The 17,146-nt window shown below is 40.6% G+C and overlaps 1 protein-coding gene across 1 annotated transcript; it reads right to left on the bottom strand.

Annotated features, from left to right (window-relative positions):
- Positions 1–5,601: 5,601 nt before the first annotated feature.
- On the bottom strand, positions 5,602–9,683 carry LOC309702078 (butyrophilin subfamily 3 member A2-like). Its single transcript, XM_082526480.1, has 6 exons — positions 9,649–9,683; positions 7,715–7,820; positions 7,067–7,408; positions 6,645–6,932; positions 6,459–6,569; positions 5,602–6,177 (listed from the first exon to the last, which is right to left on the bottom strand). Exons 2-6 carry the CDS (start codon positions 7,812–7,814, stop codon positions 5,675–5,677), a joined length of 1,344 nt encoding a protein of 447 aa, XP_082382606.1. The 5' UTR covers positions 7,815–7,820; positions 9,649–9,683; the 3' UTR covers positions 5,602–5,674.
- Between the last annotated feature and the right edge of the window lie 7,463 nt (positions 9,684–17,146).

Genomic DNA, 17,146 nt, shown 5'->3' with positions numbered 1-17,146 from the left:
ACCCACCAGAGCATAGCTGCTGATGTGGGCTGGCCTTTTCCACACACTCTTCAAGGCTGGTGTGTTTTCTGAAAACTTCTAACATTTGAATCTCTTCCATTTATAAGCCTGCGATTAACCGCACGGCTCAGGTCCGCGTGAAACCCGCGTGACCGCGCTTGCGTGAACCCGCGCAGCTGTGGAGCCGTCGCTCCCTCTCTTTTTTACATAAATACTTTGTGCTGCCAGGAGCAAAGTCCAGCACAAACGTCTGTCTCCCTCCGACTCACTCTTGGTTGCTTAGAAACCCATGATAACAACAACAGTCGGTGTCACAGACCACATGTTCTGCTCCGCACACACCCACACAACAACAACAACGACGACGACGACAACAAAAACAACACAAAATAGGCCTATCGTCCAGCACAGTCTGGACCCCGCGGAACTTCTCAACGCCCCACAAAGTGGCGGAGAACTCACCTCTCGCCACACAAAGTAGCGAGGAACCTCTTGCTCCACAAAGTAGCAAGGAACCTCTTGCTCCACAAAGTAGCAAGGAACCCGGGTATCGCTCCACAAAGTAGCGAACTTCTCAACGCCTCACACAGTGGCGGAGACTGCACAACCACACGGTTATAGAGTCGGGCTCTTCTCAACGCCTCACACAGTGGCGGAGACTGCACAACGACACGGTTATAGAGTCGGCCTCTTTAAACTTACTTGGCGTTGCTTAGAGTGTAATATCAGCCCGAATCCCGCCGACCGTCATTCATCGAGGAGAAAAGACAGACCGCGAATCCACAGGAACTTCCTGGCTGACGTCAGTCTTTCAGCGTGCCTCTCCTCCCCTCGGTGAATGCGATTCCATGGCTCCGGCATCGAAGGACCAATTAATGATAGGTTTGTAGCTTGAACCTATTCGCTGGAACGTTAAGACAATATAATTACACTGCTAAGCAAGACACAAATAGGCAAAGTTCTTCATGTTACTCGTGCACGGGAGAGACCGGACAGAGCGCCGTCCCTTCGCTTGACCCCAGTTGCTCTCGTCCGTTCTCCCATACACTGTCCTTTTATTGAGGTTACATGAATATGCATAGGTTCATTAACATACGACGTCTACATACAAACAAAGAGTACCTTGCCTGTGTGTGTGTGTGTGTGTGTGTGTGTGTGTACTGCTGATCAAAGGGTCAAACATCCTTGGTCAGGAAGAGGGTAGCCTCCCCCTCACCCTATATGGTTCATCCTAGATAACACGGTGAGGAAGTCCTGCAGTTCATCTAAACAAAGAGCACTTAGACTAGAACAGACGCAACTACGTTAATCCTACCATAAAACAATAAGACATGGTATGACCTCTCATGCTCCCAAAGTGCTGTCTAATACACACAAAGTTTGCAGACTATCAAGGATCAAAACCTCTACCAATCTACAACTAATTACAAAACTCTAAGCATATATAAGTAAATATTTCTAAGCATAAATGACAATCAACAATACAAATCTAACAGTGAGTCTGCAGCCGATGTTGCAGACTGCCTCATGGCTGAATCAAATCTGTTGAAGAAATGATTCAGTTCATTTGCCCATCTCACATCCCTCCCAGGCAGAGAGTTCTGCTGTTTGTGGCCCGAGATGGTTCTGAGGCCTCTCCAGACTTCACCAACGTTGTTTTGCTGAAGCTGGTTCTCCATCTTCTGCCTATAGCTGTCCTTCCCATTCCTTATCAGTCCCCTCAACTCTCTCTGCACCCTTTTCAACTCCTCTTTGTCTTTGGATTTGAAGGCCCCCCTCTTCTGCTTGAGGACAGCTTTAATTTCTGGGGTAATCCAAGGTTTGTTGTTGGAAAAACACCGTACAGTCCTGGTAGGTACGGTGTTATCCACACAGAAATTAACATAGTCAGTAATGCATGTAGTAAGGCTGTCGATGTCCTCTCCATGGTCGTCACAGATCACCTCCCACACAGTCGACTCAAAACAATCCTTAAGAGCCTCCTCACTCTCCTCCGACCATCTCTGCACTGTGCGGGTGGCTGGTGGCTCCCTGCGCACTAAGGGCTCATACACAGGGACAAGGTGCACCAGGTTGTGGTCAGATTTGCCCAGTGGAGGGAGAGGTGATGAACTGTATGCCTCTTCTGCATTGGCATACAGTAAGTCCAGTGTTTTATTGTCTCTGGTTGGGCAGGTCACATACTGGGTGAAGGTGGGCAGTGTGGAGTCCAGTGAGGCATGTTTGAAGTCCCCTGATATTATGAGAAGGGCTCTCGGTGATTGTGTTTGCAGTCTGCTGACCACAGAGTGGAGAGAGTCACAGGCTGCATCCGCGTTGGCCGAGGGGGGGGCATATGCTGTTATTGCGATAACATGCGAGAACTCCCGGGGCAGATAGTACGGACGCATGCTAACGGCTAACAGCTCAATGTCTCTGCTGCAGAGTTGTTCTTTCACAGTGATGTGCCCAGGGTTACACCTCAGCTCTTCTCTGACAGGATGGTGGGAGTTTCTAACAATTACAGAGTCTTCATTAATTCCATGCAAACATACACCTATCTGGAACAACCCTGACATATTACAAAACAATAATATGATTAACTTCCCAGATTGGAGTTGCAAAGGAATTAAATACTTGGAGCATATTTTAGAAGGAACAGACTTTATTCCATTTGACAGACTAGTTATACAATATGGGATCAACAAGAAAAGATTTTTTTAGAATTTGAACAAATTAAATCCATAGTAAAAAAGAAATTTAAACCCAGTAAAGTTGAATTACAAACACCACGAAGTGTGGTACAATTTCTTACTGTTATAACCACCAAATTATTGCCTAAAATATACAAAACACTTTCTAAAATAGATGAATCAATATCCCTTCCTATTGCTAAATGGGAAGCAGATTTATCGATCAGCTTAGACCAAAACGTCTGGTATCAGGTATGCTTAAAAACCTTTCAATTGATTAGAAATTACAGTCTTCAAAACAATACAAAATACTACATAGAGTACTCTATGCAGGTAATCAAATGTTCCAGATGGGCTTTATGTCATCTAACAACTGCTCACACTGTCAAGGCAATACACTGGACAATTACATCCACACTCATTGGTTCTGTCCACCAGTTCAGAAGTTTTGGCGTGGGATATGTGAAGAATTATCAAAGTGTCTTAAATAGTGTGTTTGTTGGGCAACTTGGATGATGTCACTACAGAAATAAATACAGCCTACATGGTTTTCACTGCCCTGTGCATTTCCAAGAAAACAGTCCTCATAAACTGGAAAAATAAAAATAATCTAAATTCTAACCAATATACAAACCATGTAATAGATCACATTAGTCTTGATACAGCCTCTGCCACCACATTAAATTAATCGCTCTAGGCGTCTTTGATCGGCTCCATCACCTAGCGGGGTGGGGGGTCGTGGTTTTGTCCTGCCTTCACTAGTATCGCGGTTGCGAGGGTAGGTGCAGGCTTGGGCTGAGGGTGTTCCGCCTCCGGGTTGGGACTCTGGGTGGGCCCAGGGGCCTTGTGCCCTGGCTGGTATGTCGCCGTGGTTGTGGGTTGGTGTGTGCGTGTAGGCCCTGCCCTGGCGTGGGGGGCCTCTGATGCGCCGGCGGAAATAGGGGTGTCTTCAACTGGCGGGGAGTTTGTCACATCCTTGGTCTGGATGGGCCTGAGCTCCCTGGCCGTGGTGTATTCCTGGTAGTGGGTGTGCCTACTGGGGTCAGTGGGGAAGCTGGCCCCAGGGTGGGGCTTCTCGCCCCCCATCCCTACCTCCCTAAGATAAGAAGGAGTCTCACCATCTGCCTAATTTCCCTCAGTGACTGGACATCTCAGTTGAAATTACCCCACTGTGTGCTATCTTATACGTCTATAACTAAGTGACACAATTGTTGTATTGTTAAAAGTTGTGATCAGTACATAAAATAAAGAAATTTCCATCACACTTATCATTTCCAAGTAAGACTTTTCCCAATCTACCAATTTGGAAACCTCACCAGCGATTCTACTTTCTGAGGTGGTTGAGGAAGTTGAATGCCAGCATCAATTCAAATTTCGACAGGAGTGTGATCGAGCGCTTGCTGACAAGCTGCATTACAGTTTGGTATTTATACATGTGTGTATATATATATATTTATATTTTTATTTAGTCTGTTAATATTTGTAATATTTTTTACTGTACTGCTTAGTTACTTGTCTTCTGCTTGTCATACACATTTGATTGCAATGCTGACCCTGTGCTAACTTGCATATGACAAATAAAAACTGAAACTGAAACAAACCTCAATTCAGCAGTTCACCTTAAACTCAGTTAACATCCTCCTTTCCAATTTTTTGCAGAGCTCCTGGTTTATCCCCACTTCAGTTCTCAGTGTATTCTTTAAATTGTCAATTTCAATAAAACCTTTAATCTGCCTCTGACTGTTAGAGTCTGACTTCAGAGTCCATCTCAGCCATCATGACATTATAACCGTGACTTACATGTATTTCTTTCACTGCCATGATTTCTGTTAGATTAATGTAATTATTTTGCTATATACTAAGATACAGCTGTCTTTTTCTTAAGCCTGTGTTATGCTTAACCTCCTCACTACTGCATATGTAGAAGTGGAGGCATGCAGAATCCCCACTGCTTCCTCTCTCTGGACAGATAATACTTGTGTACCCTTTCTGCTACATATATCCTGCTGAACTGTGTTTGATCTGTGTAGACTGGACTGGACACCTACTAAGAGGGTACTTAAGGTATAAGTTGGGTCTGTTTCTTCTGTCCCTTACTGAACTCCTGAACAGTATTGGTCAAGTTACTTGAAAAAAGTAATCAGTAACTTTAAAGTAAATAAAACCAAAGACTAGCAGTCCTGTTGCTCTATTTTCACCTGTTTAGCAGGAGTGAGGCAGGCGGAGGTTTGCCCTGGTGCAGGTGTGTCGCAGCCGTCATGTCAGTGGAAGAATCCAGGAGTTTCTCTGTGAGTTTCACAGCGTAGCCTACTCAGTGCTTGTGCGGAAGTTTAGGGGGTGTTTTTGCTGTAAAAATAAGTTTTCTTTGAACAGCAGATGCTAATGTTTTTGTCACTTTTTATGGAATCAAACTCATAGTAAGGTCAGTACTTCCACGCTCATACTCTCTCCCGCACTCCATATATTATCCATTGTTGATCTGCACACAGCTGTTGCCACGAACGTCGCACTCGCTTACGTCATTGTCATGAGACACTCGCAAAAAAAAAATCATGGTTTTAGTAACGCAGTAACGCAGTGTGCTTACGGGAAAGTAACAGTAATCTAATTACCTTTTTTGCAATAGTAATCCCTTACTTTACTCGTTACTTGAAAAAAGTAATCGTATTACTTTTCTCTGCTGCTGAATTCCTTACTGCACTGCTGCAGTGAATGAATTCCTTTTTGCAAGAATAAAACTCTCGAAAGACAACTCCAGCAGTTCACTTGTTTTATTTAATGCACTAAATTTCCAACACATTACACTGAACTGAAAACTTAATCACTGATTGAAATGTATGTTGACTATTGCACTACTGCACCAAACAAATCTATAATGCAGTAATTTGCAAATAAACACAGGATCTGTAACATTACAGTATTTATTGAGTGTTAAGGATAGACATTTGTTTTAATCAGAAGCAAATTTAAGACTAACCTACTAATGCAGTATGTTAATTTCTTCATTTCTGCGAAAGTACGATCACACTATTAATGTGATCACTTTTTTTTTCTTCCTCTGAGATCAGTGTACTGTCTTCACAAAAAGTTTGTTCGGAGTCTGTACTCTTTAAATCAGGACTGTCCACAGTTTCTATATATTGTAACACTTTCTCTATGCTTAGAACCAGTCTCTCAGATGCTGTCACTGTCTCATTCACGCTCCATTTGCATTCTATGACTTTTTTTTGAAGATTTATAGATTGTGCACTGGAGGAGCCTTTATCTTGCTCCACTGAGTGGAGCTCCGTTTCACTGGCCTCCACCACTTCCTCAATTTTTATTAATTTCAGTTTAAATTTCTCTTTCTCCTCTTTCAATTCTTTCTTGTGTCCCATCAGTGTCCCCACCATGTTTTTATGCTCTTCCTCCTTCTTCTGTAATTCTTTACTAAGTTTGTTCATGTTATTCTCAATAGCCTTCATGTTTTGATTCATGGTGTCCAAGTTCTCTTGTTGTCGGGTTTCTGTTATCAAATAGACAAACAGGAAGTTTCACAGCTAATGTGTTTTAAACAGACACGAATAAGTTATATGTGACTTAATATTAAAATCTCAGTAGGGCATTTAAATAATACATTTTAATTCAAATGTGTTTCAGTAACAAAAATGTTTTCAAAAACAGTTAGAAACCCATGTGTGTTTTTATTGCTACTTTGACAAAACCTACAAAAAGACATATGAAGACTTGCTGTCAATTTAACAAATCCAAGAAGGTTAAAACTAATACATTGATGACTTAACTTACTGTGTTTGTGTTTCCACACAGCAAAGATGAGTACAAGGACACTCATGACACAAGCAGTGAAGCTGATGGCAATGCAAGCACCAGAGGTACATGGAGTCCCAAAAAAATCATCTGAAATATGAGAAAAAGTTAGACTTATGAATATATACAAATATAGAAGCATACCCAAATAAAGTTATTTTTTACCTGGAACATGTATGTGTGTCTCTCTGCTCTGGTTGGTGTTCCTCTGTTGGACTCTGCAGGTGATGTTGTTACTGTGTCTCTTCTCCACAGTCACTCTGCTGCTGGCAGTATAGAGGTCATCAGGACCTCTGAGGGTCTCTGTAGGTCCAGCAGAGAGGAGGTTTCCCTCACCATCCAACCACAGCAGCTCAGGCTCTGGATACCAGCCTGCAGACTCACACTGTAACACCACTCCACTTATGGATTGGTCAATCCCTGCTAACTTGACAACTGCCTGGGAAACACTCCCTGGTGAGCAAAATAAGCATCAATTGAAGGACAGAGTAATAATTATCATGTCAAACATGCAGTACTAATGGCTGGTAAAACACTTCTGAGTACACAGATAAAAAAGAAGAATAACAAGAATAACTTCTGCTTACCAACAACAAGCTGGACAGTAATCTCTTTATCCAAATCTGGAAAGTAACATCTGTATATTCCTCTGTCTGAGTGTTGTACTTTGGAGAGTTTCAGGGAAATATCTCCATGCTTCAGTTCAGTGATGTCCACTGATGTTCGTCCTTTGAAAGATGAATGCTGATTAACATGAAGGTCTTGACCTTCATGCCACACATGGACAAATCTGGGTTTAAGGTCAGGTCTTGCCCACTCAAAGGTCATACCAGAAGCATCTGAAGCCGGTTTCAGATGGCATGGCAAAATAATGTCATCACCCACCATCACAGTTACTGCCTGCGATGGACCAACTACCTGAATCTGACCTGCAAAGATGATTCCAGCAATGAGACACAATGAGTGCAAAGATGATTCCAGCAACTTATCCAAACTTATTTTATACATTTTTTATTTATATGTAACAGCTAAACACAACAATTGTATGTTTTTATCAAATCCCCTAGATGCCAATGTAATTTAAACAAGTATGAATAAAACTTGATAATGTGATCCTGAACTCTCAGTGACAGTTAAAATCACCTGTTACTCTGAAAATACTAATCTACCACACTCTAACAAAGATGCAGTCTTTAGTCAAGTCTGATTATTTTGTTTTGTTTTCCCAAAGTTACCTTCACAACAGCATGTTAGGAGAAGCAGAACAGGAGCCTGATGAAAAATGAAACATGCGAATCTTGATGTAGGCTGCCCCTTACTTCGCTTTAGCACCATGATGTTCTGTGAAAAAATAAATAAATCATAAAAGTAAATAAATAAGCTATGTTCAGACTGTGTTGTCTTGTGAATATGTAAGAACTACTTCTAGATTGATTAATTTGCTGTGATCCAATATTCAACTTCTTTAATGCATGAAAGACAAAACAGATGTGTACTATTGCATGTATGTGAAAAATAATACAATAACTTTGGGATTCAGGAGAACAGGAGAGTGAAACAATCTGCCAGGGCTGCTTTATAGTCTTCTGAGCTAAGCTATTTCAAGTGTGCTGCATCAGAATAGTACCAGAGGAAACAGGCTGTCCTCTTGCTGTAATAATATCAGGCACATTTTTTAAAAATCTATTTGGCCTGCATCTGTTTGATTCATCTCTTTCTGCCATCGCTTACTGCATTGAATTTTAGATCAGCAGTTTGCAAGTTGGCAGTCAGTCAGTCCCTCACGTTAACTTTTATCGAGTGGAAAAAAGGTTAGCGTTCATCCTCCAGCTTCACTGTGTTTCTGTTATGCTAAGATAGTTGTGTCGCTAGCAATCACGTAGCACATCATTATATACCAACTAGTCCAACTTCAATAACCCTACAAAAGTCACTGCTGTTTAGTTTCTGTTTTCATTTATGTTGGAAGTGATAGCACAGCTGTACGTTTTAATCTTTTCAGAAACATTTCAGTCAGAACATGCTATATCATTTTTAGGTGGAAACTAGCGAGCTAACTTCCTGCTAACTTCTAACTCCGTTAAATTTAATACATTCTGTTTTCATGGATGCCTGGATATTAAACTTCATTGTTACACCTGATAAGGCAGCAACGCTGATCATTGTATTAAAGATGAAAGAATTTAGACAGTTTTTAACTCTCAGTGTTTGTTTGTTTTGGTGAGGCTCCTGACTATGGTAGCCATAATGCTCAGACAATCCATCAAACTGTGCGGCTTTGTAACTTAGCAAAGTCATACTAAAACATTTTTTGACAGATTTCTGAGTGCTGTGTACCACATAAAATCGGTTCGAGGTCAGTAAGCACAACCAGAATTCACACATAAGGCGCACCAGATTATAAGGTACACTGATGATTTTTGAGAAAATTAAAGGCTTTTAAGTGTGCCTTGTAGTACAGAAAATATGATACATTCTGAAACTAAATGTTATGGGCACAAATATTTTGAAAGCTGATATTTCCCACAGGTGGTCAACAGTGGAAATTACTTCTATAAAGGTCTCTGTCATTGAAGTCATTGTAATATATATTCAGCAGCATGAACATTCATATGGTTTATGCATTTATACATACAATGGTATCGGATAGTGGTATAGAACCAAACACAAATTGACAATTTGTACTACAAGCCAAATGTTTTAACATACCCACCCATTCTTAAAAATCAGGACTTAGGATTTATTAAAATCAGGAAATGACCTTGTCAAAACAAAACCAACTTAAGTTAAAGATGAAGAACTTACATACAAATTAACAGCTAAATTCCTGCCACAAAACCAATCATGTAACTACCATTACTGTTTGTTTAAGTACGGTTGAACCTGGTAATGACAGTTTTAATTGAGTTGTTTATAGTACTCGGTCATAGAATGCAAATGTATGACTTCTGTTTCAATAACTCTCATACTCAACCTCAAAATGAATTACCACTGTGTTATGCAGAAAAAATAATTGTAATATTCAAATTTCCTAAAAAGAATAGTTAGCATGAGTAACTCAATCTTAAAATCTTGAATATCAAGTTGTTGCACAAAGGCAGTGTGCCCCCCACCCATATCTACATGACAGCTAATCATCACCAAGTAATCTCAAAAGAAGATTTCATACCTGTTGTTGCTCTCAACACTTACTTCAGTGCAGTCAGTAAGTCAAAGTTCTAAAATAATGTACCTTGATCTAGGATTTATATAGATCAAGGTACATTCTGGTTATCTCTGTCTCTAGTAATTATTGACTTGCAATACTCTGCCAGCTGATGATAATTAAAGACAAAGGCAAATAGGTGTTTAAGATGTGAGTATGAGTAGTTCAGAACCAATATTACATTGCTTTAGTAATTTTTAAGTGGATAAATACATTCACTTAACTGATTGTCCAATATGGTGTGGTTTCAATGTGGTAGTGGTGTGTGTGACTGTGTGATAAGGTATTGAAAATTATATTACGCAGAGAGGTGTGGTGAGGAAAACATCAGACTTCACTCTATCTTAACTGAAGTAATTACTTTATAGTAGATGGTCTGCTTGAAGCTTTGCTCCGGTGCATGTGTAAAAAAAACAACACACTGCTTCAGAAGCACTGTATCGAGGCTTGATTCATTTGGCCAGAGTCACGTGATCAGTGATGTCCGAAGCTTCATTTAGAACATAACTGATTCAGTGTCTGATTCAATGGTTTATAAGGAAGTGAATCATTCGCGGGATTTGTGGAGTGTTTTGATGGTGACAGAAAGCGAACCATTTTTCATTCCATTGAGAGATTTGGAGCCAGCGTGGAAGAGAGGAGGTTCTGTTGTGTGGGAGTATTTTTAGTTGATTTTAGTGAATCGGGTGGGTTTGCCAGCTTTCTGTTCTTGTTGTTTGTTTTTGTTTTGTGCGTGTTTATTTTATCTGAAAACGTGAAAAATGTCAAGAATCTGCTTTTCATAATATAAATATCATTAAATAACTTTAGATAGACTTCCATTTGACTCTTTACATTTAATGTAATCTTAAAATCTTATTATACAAAATGTGCAGCAATTGAATTTGTTTAGTTGTTTGAGCTGATAGTCTGTGGGGCCCAGGAAGCCTGTATACTTGCATCTCTACCAGTTTCTGTACACTCCAGCCTCTTCTGTTCCATGTGAGAGGATTTTCTTTAAGGCAGGAGAAATTATCTCCACGAAAAGAAAGAGACTCAGCCATCACACAGATGAACAAATTCTCTTCTTAAATAAAGAGAATTTGTTCATTTGGCCATCGCTACTTTATAGTCTCTTGCCAAGATCTTGCACATACAGACAGCAACTTCTCAAAATGGCCCGCAATCCAATTCCTGCCAGCTTTAATTACTCTAAGACCACACCTTCTCAATTCAGACTGGCCTATAAAATAGCTGCAACCGAGGCCGGCCTCTTCTTTACTGGGAAAACAAGATGGCCGCCACAGGGGTAACCTGTGGAACATTTTGCTACATTAGTGCTTCCCTACAACTTACATCATGCATAACCACATACATTTACTTAAGCAAAATGCTATTTCTCAACTCCTCCAGTGGTAGATAGTGATATATTTTCTGGTACAAACTCAAAGACGGAGTATTTGAGAGATGTTTGAGAGACCAGTTCAAAAAAATTAGATCTTTGTAGTAGGGGAGACCAGGGATAGTAGTAACATTTCTGACATTTCTGTCTGTAGCTTGGAGCTCTTATAAGGTAGTGAATTCAAAATGCAAAGCAAATTATTTACGTCTCTGCTATTAAATTGTAGCGTGCGTTAGTGTGTAGGTGTGTGTGACAGAGTGCAAAAATATAGCTTTTGAACATATTCTAACAACTATATATTTTATTAATTTTGTTTGGCTTTCATTGTGTCTGTCCTCATTGGCTCACTGGGCAACTCTTGCACTAACATTTGAACATGATAATGAAGCTAAAAAATATGTAGTTGTGCACCAGCTTCATCAATTATGAGTTTGTGTCAAGTTTTTAGTCACCATCAGAATCACAGTGGGGACAGATGTACGGCACTTCATACACACAATACAGAAATTCTCATCAGCATCTTAGGAATATGTGTTGTCCTGTTCAGTGTTATTCATTTTCAGATTTTTCTTTCGTGATGCTGAAAGCTTGGATTGTGTTAGATTTGTGGGAGTGGATTTGCCTTGTTTCTGGCACAGCCTCTTCTTTGGGAGACAAAGTGTTGTGCATAACGTATGCGTGGGAACACAAACACTGGATGAATTGTGTTGCCAATTGGATTAACTGCACATATAAGGGTGACCAGTGAACATCTCTTTGCTGTTGTCATTGCCCCAACTTGTTTAGTGTCACATTTTGCAATCACTCTGTCTGGGGTTTGCACAGTTGTTATGCCAGTCTCATCAATATTCCATATGTCATTTGCAGTTACGTTGTGTCTCTTTAGCACTTCATCAAGTTTGTTGAAAAACATTGCACAACTGTCTTCATTTAAACTGGTGGCCCGTGCCAGACTTGTAGCCTCAGGACTTATAATGGACAAAGTTGGGTTTCTTTTCATATAGGCTGAGAACCAGTCTGGTCCAGCCATGATTTTGGATATTTGCATCCATGTTTCACTGCAAGCTGATATGCCATTTGTTTTACCTGTAATTTTAATCACCAAATATGTTAATATTTATGATATACTACATTTTAAATTGCCACCATTACAATTTTCTAACTTTCCCTTGTCTTATCCTTTAGCAATTTCTATCTGCTTACCTCACGTGGACACAGTCCATAAAATGCATCTGCAGCCCTTATCAGGTATTCTGTTAATCCTTTCTCTTGTTCATCAGTGAAAACCTTCTTTCTGCTATGGTATCCTACATGTGGGAGTTCCCACCATTTGCACAGACATTCACACCTATGGGCAATTTAGAATCACCCCACTGCTTTAATTGCATGTCTTCAGAAAGAGGGAAGTAACTGGAGTACTCGGACAGAACACAGATAAACATGGGGAGACCATGCAAACTCTACACAAAAGTAAAAGTTATTAATTCATTAATTGACCTGCACAAATTAAGCTACAAAAAAGTGACTTGTGCATTCCAACAGGAACTGGATTTAATAAAGTAGATAAATGAGAGTTAACACCAAGTGAAAGCGCCTGTGCAAATGGATTTACCTTCGAAACATACAGTGTTGTCTGTTTGTCAGTTAGAAAAAAACAACCGAAAAAAACCAAGCCAAAAACAAAACTGAAACCCAGTTGTAATTTATAGTGATCATACAAACCAAAACAGCTAATGAGTAGTTATTTCTTTATACTAACAATCAAAAGATGAAGGTATGAGACGATAAGACTACTAATGCAACTTTACAAATAAATCAGTCATACACCAAGTCATACAGCCAAGTGACTAGCATTTGTAGTTCGTGCAAATGCAATTAGCCCAGATAATAGAATAGAATTCCTTTTATAATGCTTTTTTTTTTAAAGAAAGGCAATCGATGCCTGTGCAGTGTGCGCAGCACTAGGCTGGTAAACCATTAACAGCTTGGTTTTTACAGTTTTTATTGGAGTTTTTTTTACAATACCCAGACATAAAATACAAACAGACAACATAAAAATAAATTTACTCTTTCTTCATGCACAGAAATTGTAGATGATTGACCTGCCTTATGTTACAGTTAATTATTAATTCTGTTATTTTGTCACAAAGAAAGCTCAGTAGAGCTTCAATAATTGAGAAATGAGAATTTCATATTTAAAAACATTTGTCAAACACAAAGTCAGCGTGATCTTTGTTGTACATTATCAACTAAATCACTTTTACAAGTAGAGTCTCTGTTGTCTGTAGCATCTGTTTCACATCGAGCACAAAAGTTTCATATGTTTTCTCCTCATCATCTAGTTTCGATTTGACATTTAATAGGTCATCTTTTTCTTTCAAAAAGTCAGGTGTGTTTTCCACTTGTCGAAGCTTCATCTTGTTCTCATTTCTCCCGGTCTCTATTCTTTCAAGCTGCTGTGCAAGTTGATCTCTGTGTTTCTCAAGCTCCTTCTTTAGTTCCGTCAGGGTGTTAATCACTGCATTTTTCTTTTCCAAGCCTATCATCAATCCAACACAGAAACATGTTAAAAAAAACCCAAATTGGATTCAAGTGTAACATGGACAGATCACAGGTATAATTCAGGACTTTTTTCCAAACTCAGGGAAAGAAAACTCTTGAAGGGCAATATAGTAAATAAGCATCACACAAAGACAACAGGAAAGCCTATAACACTATTTACCATACAGAAAACTACACCTGTCTACAACTGCAGTTGGACTTAAGACATTCCAAGACTCTGTATATCTGTTTTTCTAATTTTGACAACACGTTTTCAATATGTAGTTGCCTTTAATATAGTATCTCAAACAGATTCATCGCCATTCCATTTTTCTCTGCCATGTTATAACATCCACTACATAATGACTGCATAACACACATCAATATTATTGTTTGACATTTTAAAATCAGTAAGTTGTAGGCATACATCCTTATACACACACACACACACACACACACACACACACACACACACACACACACACACACACGCACACACACACACACACACATAGCATATATAATTTTGTTACCAATTAATTAATTTGGTAATTAATTTTGTTGTTTTATATATACTTACACACACACTATATATATATATATATATATATATATATATATATATATATATATATATATATATATATACAAATATATATATATATATATATATTCTGTTTGTCTATTTCTGTTTGGACAAACAGAAGAAGACGGCCGTAGTGATCGATGTAGCGGTTCCGAATGACAGCAATATCAGGAAGAAGGAACACGAGAAGCTGGAGAAATACCAGGGGCTCAGAGAAGAGCTCGAGAGGATGTGGAGGGTGAAGGTAATGGTGGTCCCCATGGTAATCGGAGCACTAGGTGCGGTGACTCCCAAGCTAGGCGAGTGGCTCCAGCAGATCCCGGGAATAACATCGGAAATCTCTGTCCAGAAGAGCGCAGTCCTGGGAACAGCTAAGATACTGCGCAGGACCCTCAAGCTCCCAGGCCTCTGGTAGAGGACCCGAGCTTGAAGGATAAACCGCCCGCAGGGGCGTGCTGGGTGTTTTTATATGTATATATATTTGTATAAATATAAAAATTCCCCACTCGCCCCAGTGGGCAGTCAATCCTTCAAGCTCGGGTCCTCTACCAGAGGCCTGGGAGCTTGAGGGTCCTGCGCAGTATCTTAGCTGTTCCTAGGACTGCGCTCTTCTGGACAGAGATCTCCGCTGTTGTTCCCGGGATCTGCTGGAGCCACTCGCCAGGCTTTGGAGCTACTGTACCTAGTGCTCCGATTACCATGGGGACCACCTTCACCCTCCACATCCTCTCGAGGTCTTCTCTGAGCCCTTGGTATTTCTCGAGCTTCTCGTGTTCCTTCTTCCTGATGTTGCTGTCATTCAGAACCGCTACATCGGCCGCTACACTACGGCCGCTACACTACGGCCGTCTTCTTCTGTTTGTCTACCACCACTATGTCCGGTTGGTTAGCCACCACCATTTTGTCCGTCTGTATCTGGAAGTCCCACAGGATCTTAGCTCGGTCATTCTCCACCACCCTTGGGGGGATCTCCCATTTTGACCTCGGCACTTCCAGGCCATATTCGGCACAGCAGCTGGATAGCGTAGTGGTTACGCTACATACCTTTGGAGCAGAGGATCGCAAGTTTGATTCCTGCCTGGGGCGTCTGTATCCAGTAAGGGTCCTAAGGCTAGACCCCCTATGCTAAACAAGCCTACCGCAGACATGAGCAAGACAGATAAATATAAAGGCACGTCGCCCGGATCAACAAGGTCCGCGTCAGGTGTTGAGGAACCAGGGCACCCTGGTGAGAAGTGGGCTACTGGAACAAGAAGGCAAGGTGGGCAAGAGATGAAAACAGGGCGTTGTTGGAATGCTACTACGCAAGTAACCCTGGCGGAAGGGGCTACATGAATAGGATGAGGGACATATATATATATGCATTTACACAAATATAGTAACTTACACATAAATTGCACATCTAGAGACTGAAATTCTGACACATGAATATTATTTGATCTAAATTATTCCATTGTAGCTTTTGATGTATGTTTAGTGTCACTGTCTGTTGGAAGGTGAATCTCCTTCCCAGTCTCAAGTCCCTTGCATCCTCCAATAGGATTGTGCTGTATTTAGTTCCATTCATCTTCCCATCAACTCTGACTAGCTTCCCTGTCCCTGCTGAAGAAAAGCATCCCCAGAGCATGATGCTGCCACCACCATGTTTCACAGCGGGGATGGTGTGTTCAGGGAAATGAGCAGTGTTACTTTTCCGCCACACTTAGCGCTTTGGTCCCAAAACTTTACCTTTGGTCTGGTCTGTCATGTTATGCTGCGTAGCAGGCAGGATGAAGGACCCAAACGCAGGACTCAATGAAATCCAAGGAATATCCCAGGGAGGCAGCTTTATTTAGCCGGTACAAAACATCATGAGATACAAGGAAACTAATGGTAAACTGACTGATTTTATATAGCGCTTTTCTACTCTCCCAGAATACTCAAAGCACTGTATAGAACATGCCTCATTCACCCTCACACAAGCACTTCTAAACTCTAGTGCAATCTAACCAGTGTTCACACACATTCACACTCCGATGAACTCATCAGAGAACAACTTGGGGTATCTGGTATCTGGTGTAGGATATTTGGATATTTGGCAGACTGGAGGAAGCAAAGGATTGAACCACCAACCTTCTAATCAGTAGATGATTTGCTCTACCACCTGAGCCACAGCCACCCCACTAGAAGGTGGGAAACTAGAAGACTGGGAACGCAAGAACCAGAACATTACCAGAAACATGGAGGAAACACACAGCATGATGAGGGTATGATGTGATGAAGGGCAGTGGAAAACACAGGGTTTAAATACACAAAGGAGTAATGAGTAAATGAAACAAAACAGGAGAGCACAGCTGGGAGTAATCAAACATAATGAGATGTGGAGAAAGCAAAACTGAAAACATTAACGGAGGACACAAAACAGTTTTTTACTCTTGTCCCTGTTTTTTACAGGGACACGAGTAAAAAAGAGAGTAAAAAAAAAATGTAGGAGGAAGAGTACAAAACCTAAGATCTAAAAATCACTAAAGTGTAACCAGAAACTAACAGAGGCAAATAATATAAATAATCAAAAACAAACACACTGAGTCACCAGACTCAGGACCATGACATTGTCTGACCAGAGTACCTTCTTCCACATATTTGCCCCTACAAGGCTCCTGGCAAACTCCAAACATGACTTCTTATGTCTTTCTGTCAACCATGACTTCTTGACACTTTTCCATATAGGCCAGATTTGTGGAATACATGACTTGCAGTTGTCCTGTGGACAGATTCTCCCACCTGAGCTATGGAAATCTGCAGCTCCTCCAGAGTGACCATCGGCCTCTGGAAAGCTTCTCTGACCAGTGCTCTTTTTGTTCAGTCTGTCAGTTTAGGTAGGGTTTGCAGTTGTAGCATACTTTTTCCATTTTTGGATTTCGATGGATTGAACAGTGCTCCTTGAGAGGAGTTCAAATGAGCACTGTTTTTAA

This window comes from Aulonocara stuartgranti (assembly GCF_965226115.1).
Source record: "Aulonocara stuartgranti genome assembly, chromosome: 3".
NCBI lineage: Eukaryota > Metazoa > Chordata > Actinopteri > Cichliformes > Cichlidae > Aulonocara > Aulonocara stuartgranti.
Note: the sequence above shows the minus strand (reverse complement) of the source record. Positions and strands in the feature narration are given on the sequence as shown.

Bases quoted from the DNA above. Each gene is read 5' to 3' on its own strand.
- LOC309702078 (XM_082526480.1), bottom strand. From the start codon at position 7,814: ATGGTGCTAAAGCGAAGTAAGGGGCAGCCTACATCAAGATTCGCATGT. The intron at 7,409-7,714 runs GTAACTTTGGGA...TCATCTTTGCAG, and splicing joins CCTAACATGCTGTTGTGAAG to GTCAGATTCAGGTAGTTGGT. The intron at 6,178-6,458 runs GTAAGTTAAGTC...ATTTGATAACAG, and splicing joins TGTGTGGAAACACAAACACA to AAACCCGACAACAAGAGAAC.